This window comes from Tamandua tetradactyla, chromosome 20 (genome assembly GCF_023851605.1).
Source record: "Tamandua tetradactyla isolate mTamTet1 chromosome 20, mTamTet1.pri, whole genome shotgun sequence".
In the NCBI taxonomy this organism is placed as follows: Eukaryota; Metazoa; Chordata; class Mammalia; order Pilosa; family Myrmecophagidae; genus Tamandua; species Tamandua tetradactyla.
In genome coordinates, this window is record NC_135346.1 from 34,582,965 (window position 1) to 34,595,418 (window position 12,454).

The 12,454-nt window shown below is 36.2% G+C and overlaps 1 protein-coding gene across 14 annotated transcripts in view; it reads left to right on the forward strand.

Moving 5' to 3' along the window:
- The window catches only part of GRIA1 (glutamate ionotropic receptor AMPA type subunit 1), a 394,307-nt gene that overhangs the window by 234,100 nt on the left and 147,753 nt on the right, over positions 1-12,454 (forward strand). For all 14 annotated transcript variants that reach the window (XR_013166270.1, XM_077137459.1, XM_077137460.1 and 11 more), the window contains one exon: positions 11,588-11,692. Coding sequence is in view for 13 of the 14 variants with exons in the window: in XM_077137459.1 (XP_076993574.1) it covers positions 11,588-11,692 (105 nt within the window). In the remaining variant the exon portion in view is untranslated. The remainder of the gene's footprint in view (positions 1-11,587; positions 11,693-12,454) is intronic.

The window sequence follows — 12,454 nt, forward strand, 5'->3', positions numbered from 1 at the left end:
CAACATCTTCCTTACCCCTATATTCTGAATTACCTTAATCCCAACTTGATTGGCTTCATTCTTATTTTTATAAATACCAGATTTTACATATAAAACAGCTTCTCAAACTCCAGCAATAACAATTTCCGCACCAGACTAAATGCGACTGCTATAAGAGCTTGTAATCTAGGCCCTTGTTTTCTTACAAATATTTTCTACATGTGGCCATATGATATTTGCTCTTTTGTTTCTGGCTTATTTTGCCTCATCAAATATCCTGCAGATTCATTGACAATATCGCATGCCCCACAACTTCGTACCTTTTTGTAGCAGCACAGTTTTCGATCATATGTTTACACCATTGTTCACCAATCTGCTTCTCAGTCAGTGCATCCTGTAGCCCCACCATTCATTGGGCATCATGTATAATGTCCAAAGTCGACAGGCCAACAACACTCTCAATTTTAGATAATTTCATTGTTCCCAAGAGAAAGATAACCAGTAAACACACCCTCTCCAAACAGAAAATCCAAACAACCCCTTAATTCGTGTCCCTTCCCTCATTATTTGCCCCTGATTGCTGTGGTACCATTGAGTTTTTTTATTAAACATAGCCCACTGCATGCAATAGCAGTTTCCCCCATACCTTGAACTTATACACTCTTTGTACAAGATTCAAACCTTTGTAATAGTTCATGCAAGAACTTATTTACATTTGCAGTGTTAGTTACTGGGACACATGGATCTATACAATCCCTTTCAATCATGTTCACCTTCAATACAGTAAATTACTTATAAACCCACTAATGAACTGCCTTCACTTCTATCTATTCCTTTACATTTAATTTCAACCTCATTAGCTAACCATTTGCCCATCCCACACTTCCATGTATTTCTAGGTCCTATATTGTGTATTATAAGCCTCTGATTTACTGTGACCGTTTACTGTGGTCATAAAAGTGGAATCATTATACAGTATCTAATCTTTTGTGTCTGGCTTATTTCACTCAGCATTATGTCTTCAAGTCTTATCCATCTTGTCATTGCTTCAGGATATCACATTTTGCTAATCCACTCCTCTATTGATGGGCATTTGGATTGTTTCCATCTTTTGGCAATTGTAAATAGTGCTGTTATAAACATTGGTGTGCAAATGGCTGTTTGTGTCAGAGCTTTCAGCTCTTCTGGGTATATACCAAATAGTGCTATATCTGGGTCATAGGGCAACCCAATATTTGGTTTCCTAAGGAACTGCCAAACTGTCTTCCGTAGTAGCTGTACCATTATACGTTCCCACGAGCCATGCATAAGTGTCCCAATTGCCCCACATTCTCTCCCACATTTGTACCTTCCTGTTTACTAGCAACCATTCTTATAGGTATGAGGTGTTATCTCATTGTAGTCTTGCTCTGCATTTGCATTATATCTAATGAAAATGAGCATTTCTTCATGTATTTTTAACCATCTCTATTTGCTCATCAGAAAAATGCCCACTTATTTCTTTAGCCCATTTTATAATTGGGTTGTTTATTCTTTCGTTGTTGAGTTGTATGATTTCTTAATGTATACAGGAGACCATACCTTTATCTGATGTGTGATTTCCAAATATTTTCTCCCATTGCATTAGTTGCCCCTTTAACTTTTTGACAGTCTTTTGAAGCACAAAAGCATTTGATTTTGAGGAGCTCTCATTTATCTATTTTTTTCTTTTGTTTGTCTTTTGAGTGTAAAGTTTAGGAAGCTACCTCCTGTTACTAGGTCTTAAAGATGTCTCCCTAAATTTTCTTCTAGGAGCTTTATGGTACTGGTTCTTATATCTGGGTGTTTGATCCTATTTGAGTGAATTTTTGTATAGGGTGTAAGGTAAGTGTCCTCTGTTATTCCTCTGGCTACTGATATCCTGTTCTCCCATGCCTAACTATTGAAAAGACTATTCTGTCCCAGTTCAGTGGATTTGGGAGCCTTGTTGAAGATCAGTTGACCATAGATTTGGTGGTCAATTTTTGCACTTTCAATTCAATTCCATTGGTTAATACTTCTGTCTCTGTGCCAGTGCAATGCTGTTTTAACCATCATGGAATTATGATTAAATTTTAGAATCAGGAAGTGTTAATTCTCCCATTTCGTTCTTCTATTTTAGGATGCTTTTAGCTCTTTGGGGTCTCTTTCCCTTCCAGATGAATTTGGTAACTAGCTTTTCCAAGTCTTCAAATTAGGTTCTTAGAATTTTTATTGGTACTGCATTGAATCTGTAGATCAATTTGGGTAGAACTGACATCGTAAATGCATTTAACCTTCCTATCCATGGGCAGGGAATATCTTTCAATCTGTTTTGATCTCCTTTGATTTCTTTTAGCACTGCTATGTAGTTTTTTTGTGTACAAGTCCTTTATATCCCTAGTTAAGTTCATTCCTAAATACTTGATTCCTTTAGTTGCTATTTTGAATGCAACGCTTTCCTTAATTAATTCCTCAGGTCATTGTTTGTGTATAGAAACATTACTGATTTTTGCATATTAATTTTATATCCTGCCACCTTACTGAATTTGTTTATTTTAGCTCAGGTAATTTGTTGTAGATTTCTAGGATTTTCCAAGTATAGTATCATGTCATCTGCAAATAATGAAAGTTTTTCTTCTTCCTTTTCAATCTGGGTGCCTTTTATTTCTTTTTCCTGTCTGATTGCTCTAGCTAGAACTTCTACTACAATGTTGAGTAATACTGATGACAGGGGGCATCCTTGTCTCATTCCCAATCTTAGGGGGAAATCTTTCAGTCTCTCCCCATTGAGTACAATGCTTTCCATGGGTTTTTCCTGTATGCCCTTTATCATATTGAGTAAATTACCTTTGATTCAAAACTACCTTTTGAAGTGTTTTTATCAGAAAAGGTTGTTGAATTTTGCCAAATGCCTTTACAGCATCAATCAAGATGATCATGTGATTTTTTCCTTTACAATTTGTTAATGTGTTGTATTACATTAATTGGTTTTCTTATGTTGAACCATCCTTGAATTCCTGGTATAAACCCTACCTGGTTGTAGTGTATAATTCTCTTTATGTGTTGTTGGGTTCAATTTGCTAGTATTTTGTTGAGAATTTTTGCATCTGTATTCATCAGGGAGATTGGCCTGTAGTTTTCCTTTCTTATAGCATCTTTACCTGGTTTGGTTATTAAAGTGATGTTAGCATCATAAAATGAGTCAGATAGTGTTTCTTTTTCCTCAGTTTTTTTTTTTGTAAAAATTTGAGCAGGATGGGTGTTAGTTCTTTTTGGAATATTTGATAAAATTCCCCTGTGAAGTGGGAATCTGGCCCTGGGTTTTCTTTGTAGGAAGATTTTTGATGATGATTGACTCTCTACTTGTGATTGATTTATTGAGATCTTCTATTTCTTCCTGAGTCAGTGTAGCTTGTTTGTGTGTTTCCAGGAATTTGTCCATTTCATCTAACTTGTCTAGTTTGTTAGTATTAGTTGTTCATAGCATCCTTCTATGATTTTTTTATTTCTTCATGATCTGTGGTAATGACCCCTTTCTCATTTTTTATTTTGTTTATTTGCATCCTTTCTCTTTTTTCTTTGTCAGCCTTGCTGAGTGGTCCATCGATTTTACTGATTTTCTCAAAGAACCAACTATTGTTCTTACTGATTTTTTTTATGGTTCTTTTGTTCTGCCATTCATTTAACTCTGCTTTAGTCTCTATTAATAATTTCACTGTTTGTTTGCTTTAGGGTTAGTTTCTTGGTCATTCTCAAGCTTTTTCCAGGTGAACTGTTAAGTCCTTGATTTTTACTCTTTCTTCTTTTTTAAAATGGACATTTAGGGCAATAAATTTCCCTCTCAGCACAGCCTTTGCTGCATCCCATATGTTTTAATATGTTGTATTCTCATTTTCATTCTTCTCCAGAAAGCTCCTGAATTCTCTAGCAATTTCTTATATGACCCACTGGCTGTTTAAGAGTTTGTTATTTATTCTCCATATATGTGAAAGTTCTGTTTCTTTCACAGAAATGAGACAAAATGAAGTGTCAGTGGTTGAGAGATTTCAAACAAAGTTGAGAGGTTATCCTGGAGGTTATTCTTATGCATTATATAGATATCCCCTTTTTAGTTTATGGTATAATAGAGTGGCTAGAGGGAAGTACCTGAAACTGTAGAGCTGTTTCCAGTAGCCACATTTCTTGAAGATGATTATATAAAGATATAGCTTTTGCAATGTGACTGTGTGATTGTGAAACAAAAAAGCAAAGTTGGTTGGAATCTTTTGATTAGATTATCTCCATGGAGATGTGGCATGCTCAATTGTGAATATTAACTTTTGAATACATGGAGATGTGACTCCACCATTCCAGGTGGGTTTGATTAGATTACTTGAGTCTTTAAAAAGGGAAACATTTTGGAGAAACAACAGAAATGCAGAGCCTAAAGAAATGACAGAAACCTCAGAGCTGACAGAAACTTCACAGCAGAGATGACAAAGAGGTGGACACATGGAGAACAGAGACATGGATGTTTGGAGTTGCTTGGAGCCTACCAGATGTTGCCATGAGATGTTAAGCAAGCTGAAACCTGGAGAGAGCAAAGGAAAGGCAAGTGATGAAAGCCAGCCCTGGAGAAGTAAGTGAGAAACCTCCTTAGGAACAGAGGCTGAAAGCAGTGGAGCCAAAAAACAAGACCAGTGGGCCTTCCTAGCTGACAGAGGTACTGCAGATGCATTGGTCTTCCTTGAAGTAGGGTATTTTTCCCTAGATAACGTAGTTTGTGATGCATCTACAAGCTTACAACTGTAAACTTGTAACTTATTAAATTCCTTTTTATAAAAGCCGTTCCAGTTCTGGTATATCGCATTCTGGCATCTTGCATCCTGGCAGCTTGCAAACTAATACTGCCACCTACAAAGCAGCAAGTTCAGCTCTAAAAGTCTTGGAGCCTGTTTCACTTTGCTGAAGCTACCAAAATGCCATATACCATAAATGGGTTGGTTTTTCCAATGGAGATTTGTTAGGTTATGAATTTACAGTTCTAAGACCATGAAAATGTCCAAATTAAGACATCAAGAGGAAGATACCTTCTCTGAGGAAAGGCTGCTGGCATCCGGGGTTCCTCTGCCACATGGGAAGACACATGGTAATGTCTGCTGACCTTTCTCTCCTGGGTTCTGGTTTCAGTGGTTTTCTCTGTCAGCTCCTATGGGCCCTTGCTTGTTCTCCTAGGTCAGTTATCACTAAGATCTCTGAGTTTTTACTGTATTTTATCCTCTCATAAAGGACTCCACTGAAGGGTTAAGACCCACCTTCAATGGGCGGTGTTCTAATTTGCTAGCTGCCAGAATGCAATATACTAGAAATGAATGGCTTTGCAAAAGGAGAATTTAATCAGTTGCTAGTTTACAGTTCCAAGGTTGAGAAAATATCCCAATTAAAACAAGTCTATAGAAATGTCCAATCTGAGACATCCAGGGAAAGATACCCTGGTTCAAGAAGGCCGATGAAGTTCAGGGTTTCTCTCTCAAGTGAGAAGGCACATGGTGAACACAGTCAGGTTTCCTCTGTCATCTGGAAGGGCACATGATGAACACAGCATTATCTGCTTGCTTTTTCTCCTGGCTTCCTGTTTCGTGAAGCTCCCTGGGAGACACTTTCCTTCTTCATCTCCAAAAGTCATTGGCTGGTAGACTCTGCTTCTCATGGTTATGTCGTTCTGCTCTGCTCTCTCTGAATCTCTCATTCTCTAAAATGTTTCCACTTTTATAGGACTTTGTAAACTAATCAAGACTCACCCAAATGGGTGGAGATGTGCCTCAGCCTAGTCCAGATTAAAAACCATTCTTGATTAAATCACATCTCCAGGGAGATGATCTAATTACAATTTCATACATACAGTACTGAATAGGGATTAGAAGAAACAGATTAGGATTAAAACATGGCTTTTCTAGGGTACATACATCGTTTCAAACCAGCACAGGCTGGGTCACATCTTGGTTGAAATAGGCTAATGAAAAGGTTCCACCCACAATAGGCCTGTCCCCACAGGAATGGATTAAAAGTACATGGTCTTTTCTGGGGCACGTAGCAGATTCAAACCAGCACAGAGCCCCATGTAGATCATTTGATCTTTAATACGAACTTTAAATATGAGGCCACAAAAGTTTGATTGACCCATTTGTGGGGTAAATAATGTTAAGACACTGGTCTGTAAGTGTCTGTCTGAGTCCCTGTCTTCAGTTCTTTTGGGTATATACCCAGAAGTGGAACTGCCAAGTCATATAATAATTTTCTGGTTTTTGAGGTTCTACCCAACTGTTTTCCACAGTGGATACACCATTTTACATTCTCACTAGCAGAGCACAAGGGTTCCAATTTCTCTACATCCTTGTCAAAACTTGTTTTCTTCTGTCTTTTTAATAATAGCCATCCTAGCAGGTGTGAAGTTAGATTCACAGGTATTTTATTCCCTGTATTCACAAAGGAACTAAGAAAACATATTCAGTGATTGTAAAAGATTTAATGTTAAACTTAAGCCCCATGGTAACCATGAATAAAAAATCTGAAAAAATAAAGAAATGAGAAGGGACTCAAAATAGTTCACTACAATAAATAAAATAAATATGAATGTGGGCAATAATAGAAGAATTGAGGGACACAACAGATGTAATGCTTGTAAAAACTAAATAGTAAAATGACAGAAGAAAGTCCTGCAATATCAGCAGTTACTTTAAATGTAAATAGATTAAACACTCCTACAAAAGTCAGAGATTGGAAAATAGATTTTAAAAAATGACTGAACTACATGCTGTTTACAAGACACTCAACTTAAACTCAAAGACACATGTAGGTTTAAAATGAAAGAATGTAAAAAAATATTCCATGCAAATAGTAATCAGGAGAACTGGGGTAGCTATACTAATATCAGATCAAATACTTTAAGTAAAAAACTTAGAAGGGACAAAGAAGGACACTCTATACTGATAAAATATATTGCACCTAACATCAGATCCCCAAAACATATGAAGCAAGTACTGACAGATTTGAAGGGAGAAAAAGATGGTTCTATGTTAATAGTAGGATATGTCAGTATGCCACTTTCAATAATGGGTTGAGCATCTAGACAGAAGATCATTAGGGAAATAGAAGACTTGAAAAATGCTATAAACCAACGAGACCTAGCAGACACATATAGAACACTTCACCCAACGGCAGCAGAATACAGATTATTCTCTAGTGCACATAGGTCATTTACCAAAGTAGAACATATGTTAGGTCACAAAACAAATCTCAATAAATTTTAAAATATTAAAATCATATAAAGTATCTTCCCTGACAAAAAAAACTAGAATACAATAACAGGGAAAACTGTAAAATTCACAAATATGAATTTAACACAGTCTCCAGCATCTGATAGGTTAAAGAGGAAATCACAAGGGAAATTAGGCCATATCTTGAGGCAAATGAAAATGAAAGTATAACATACCAAAACCAATAAGATGCAGGAAATACAGTGCGGAGAGGAAAATTTATAGCTCTAAATTCTTACATCAAAGAAAAAAATAAAGATCTCAAATCAGAAACCTAACCTTATAACTGGAAGATCTAGGGGAAAAAAATGCCAACAAAAACCAAAGTGAGTAGAAGGAAGGAAATAAAGATAAGCTACAAATAAATGAAATAGGGACTAAAAAACCAATTGGGAGAATCAATGACACCAAAAGTTGGTTCTTTGAAAATATGAATAATAACCAATAAACTTTTAGCTAGTTTGGCTAAAAAAGAGAAAGGACCTAAATAACTAAAACCAGAAATGTAAGATAGGCATTACTACTGACCCACAGAAATGAAAATTGTTAGAAGAGGTACTATGAACAATTATATGCTAAAAAAAAATTAGATAACCTAGATGAAATGAACAAATCCCTACAAACACTCAAACTACTTAAACTTATTCAAGAAGAAATCTCAAGAAACCAATAACAAGTAAAGCATTTGACTCAATAGTTAAAAACTTCCCAACAAAGGAAAGCACATAATCAGATGGTTTCACTGGTGAATTTTAACAAAGATTCCAAGAAGAACTAACACTAATACTGCTCAAGCTCTTCCAAAAATTGAAGAGGAGGGAATACTCCTTAAGTCATTCTGTGAGGGCAGCATCACACTGACACAAATGCTAGATAAAGATACCACAAGAAAAGAAAAATTATGACCACTATCCTTTATAAATACAGAAATAAAAAATCATCAAAATACTGGTAAACCAAAATCCAGCAGCACCATTATCAAGTAGGATTTATTCCAATATGTAATGGTGGATCAACAGAAGAAAATCAATTAAAATAATAATACAATGAAGAGGAAAAAAAGCCACATGATCATCTCAATTGACACAGAAAGGCACTTGACAAAATCCAGTACCCCTTCTTAGTAAAAACACTCAGAAAAATAAAAATAAAAGGAACCATCCTTAACATAATAAAGGGAATATATGAAAACCCACAGCTAAAATTATAGTCCATGGTAAAAGACAAAAATGAAAGATTTATCCATAAGATCAAGAACAAGGCATGATGCCCAATGTTGCCACTACTACTCAGTATTATACTGGGAATTCTTGTCAGAGCACTTAGCCAAGAAAAAGAAATAAAATGCATTAAACTGGAAAGGAAGAGTTTAAACTTTCCCTGTTTGCAGACTACCTGATCCTATATATATATATATATGACCCTGGAAAGTCTACAACAGAGATACTAGAGCTAATAAATGAATTCAGCAAAGTAGTGGGGTTCAAGATTAATATGCAAAAATAGTGGTATTTTAATACACTTTTGTAGTGAACACTCTGAAGAGGAGGAAAACAAGAAAAAAAAATTCCACATGCAATAGAAACTGAAAGAATCAAATACCCAGGAATGAACTTAACTAATTATAAAGGACTTGTGCCTGGAAAACTGTAAAATATCGATGAAAGAAATTTTGAAAGACCTAAATAATTGAAAGGATACTCCATTTTCATGGATTTGAAGACTGAATATTATTAAGATGTCACGTCTACCCAAAGTGATTTACATATTCAGTGCAATCCTAATCAAAATTCCAACAACCTTCTTTGCAGAAATGAAAAAGCCAATCATCATATTTATGTGGGAGGATAAGAAGCCCCAAATAGCCAAAAACCATCTTGGAAAGACATAAAGTTAGAGAACTCATACTTCTTGACTTTTAAACTTGTTTTAAAGCTACAGTAATCAAAACAGCATGGTGCAGGCACAAGGACAGACATATAGACCCATGGAATTAAATTGAAAGTTCAGAAATAAACCTTTACATCTATGGATAATTGAATTTTGAAAAGAGGGCCAAGTGCACTCCGTGGGGAAAGAATAGTCTCTTCAACAGTGGTTCTAGCAAAACTAGATATCCATATGCAAGAACATATATAAAAATTAACTCACAATAGAGCAAAGACCTAAGTATCAGAACCGAAATACTAAAATTCCTACAAGAAAACATAAGGAAACATCTTGAGGACCTTTTGTCAGGCAAGTATATCTTAGGTGCTATACTAAAAGCTTGAGCAACAAAAGAAAAAAATAGGTAGATTGGAATTTATCAAAATTAAAAACTTTTTTTTGTTAAAGGATTTTATTAAGAAACTAAAAAGACAACCTACAGATTGGAAGAAAATATTTGGAAACCATGTATCTGATGAGAGTTTAGTTTCCAGAATATGTAAAGAACTCTTACAACTCAACAAAAATAAACAGCTAACCCAATTCAGTAAGCAGGCTTGAATAGACATTTCTCCAAAGAAGATAAGAAAATGGCCAATAAGCATGTGAAAAGATGCTCAACATCATTATCCATTAGTGAAATGGTAATCAAAACCATGAGTTACCATTTCACACCCCCTACAATGACTACTGTACTAATAAAAAATGGAAATGAATATGTGTTGGAGTGAATATGGAGAAATAAGAAACACTGTATATTTTGATTGGGAATGTGGAATGGAGTAACTGATGTGGAAAGCAATATGGCAGTTCCTGAAATATTTAAATATAGAATTACATTTGACCTGGCAATCCTACTTTTAAGTCTATACCCAAGGAGAGTGAAAGCAGGGTCACAAATAGATACATGTATGCCATTGTTTATCAAACCTTTATTCAGAATACCCAAAGCTGGAAACAGCCCAAATGTCCATCAATGAATGAATAAGCAAGATGTAGTACATATGTACAATGGAATATTGTTTGGTCATAAGAAAAAAATGTTATGTGACATACTACAACATGGATGAACCTTGAAGACATTATGTGGACTTAAATATGCCAGACACAAAAGAACAAATATTGTATATTCTCACCTAGACAAAATAAATGGAATATGCAAACTCATAAAGTAAAAAACTAGAATATATGTTACCAGGGACCAAGTGGGAATGGGGAATGGGGACTTAATGCTTAATTGGTTCAAGGCTTTGGTTTGTAGTTATGGAAAACTTTTGGTAGTGGATAGTGGTGATCATGGCACAATATTTTAACTGTAAATGACAATACAGAATTATATAATTGAAAGCAGATAAAATGGGAAATATTAAGTTGTATGTATATTACCATAGAAATCAAAAACAACAACAACATAGAATTATACAACACAAAGAGTGAACTCTAATGTAAACTATGGGCTCTAGCTAATAGTATAATTATTGTAGTACTGTTTATTCAGTTACAACAAAGATACCACACTATGCAAAATGCTATTAATAGGAAAAGCCATGCCTTGTGAAGGTGGGGACATATGAGAACTCTGTACCATATGCATGATTTTTATGTAAACCTGCCACTGTTCTAATTAATTTTTTTAAGTTATAAAAATGGAAAAAGGGCGGGCCGCGGTGGCTCAGCGGGCAAGAGTGCTTGCCTGCCATGCCGGAGGACCCCGGTTCGATTCCCGGCCCCAGCCCATGTAAAAAACAAACAAACAAACAAAATATAATAAAACAAGAAAATGTTTAAAAAGATGTTTCCCTTTCTTCCTCCCTTCCTTCCTTCCATCCTTCCTTCCTTCTCTCTGTCTTTCCTTCCCTTCCTCCCTCTCTCTTTAAAAAAAAAAAAAAAAAAAATGGAAAAAAAGAAACTATATTCAAGTATAGCTTCTGGTTTTGGGTCTTCCAACTTACCAGTGCTGGTGCAACAGTTCCTGTTTTTTGGTAGGCCATTTCTTGGCATTTTCTTCATCCGAAGTGTGTGTGTCTGAGGAGTGATGGTGGTGGTGTGGTGGTATGGTGAGGGAGGTGGTGTTTGAGAAGGGATGACACAGAGATTCATAATGTGTCTACTCTGACCCATTGTTAATGGTGGCTAACGCAATGGGTGAAAAGAAGTTCAGGGTGATTTCCAGTTCATTGTAAAAGAAGACAGTGCTCCAATAGTGTTGCTGCCCACCAGCCAGGGAGGAATATTCTCAGCGTTTGCACTACTCCAGCATCACATTGCGTGTAATATCCTCAGGTTCTGCATTTTTACTTATGCTGAAAAAGCTAACCAGCCAACCAACAAACATGAAATGCAACTCTGAGTTCATTGTTCCACCACTTGGTTTTGTTTTCCAGGTGCGCTTTGAAGGCTTGACAGGAAATGTGCAGTTTAATGAGAAAGGACGTCGGACCAACTACACCCTTCATGTGATTGAAATGAAGCATGACGGCATCAGAAAGGTAAGAGCCAACTTTGCTTCCATTCTGGTGAGAGGAGGACCTGAGCTCAGGCTCTGGCTAGACCTGAGGGCCCTGTGCATTCACCTCTCCTGGACTGGTGATAGGAATTCTAGACTCAGCTCTATCACTAACAAGCTGGGACTTGGGGCAAGTAAGTTCTCTTCCCTAAGAATCAATTTGCTCATCTACAAAATGGAGATAAAAATCTCCACCTTTGTCTTGGGGTGCTTGGAAAGATCCAAAGGATGGGAAAGCACTTTGAAAATGTTAGTAATGCATGTATATAAAATAGTACAGTTGTTCTTGAGGGATCCTGGAGTAAGAATGTGAGACTGATGATTACTGATACAGTTAACCATCTCTGTTAATCGACATTTGGTCATACCTACTTCATTTTCCATACAGCAAAGAGTGAAAAATGCCTGCGTGTGTATAGGATTATAACGTATATTGGTATATATAGATACAAATCTTTGGAATAACATTATTCTGAATGTTATTTAGAATTCTACTAGACTCTAATATGCTCTGGCCTCTGCCCGTTTCTCTAATTTTAACTGTTGCCACTCACTTCCTTCTCTCCACTCATGTCACTCTGATTATCTTTCATTTCTCTGAATACACCCTGTTCTGTCTCACTGTAGGAACTTCACACATGTTCCCTCCGCCTGGGACTCTCCAACCCACCTTCTTCTTTGGCCTGGCCAATTCCTCCTCAGCCTTCAGCTCTCAGATTAAATGTCACTCCCAAATGAAACCTTC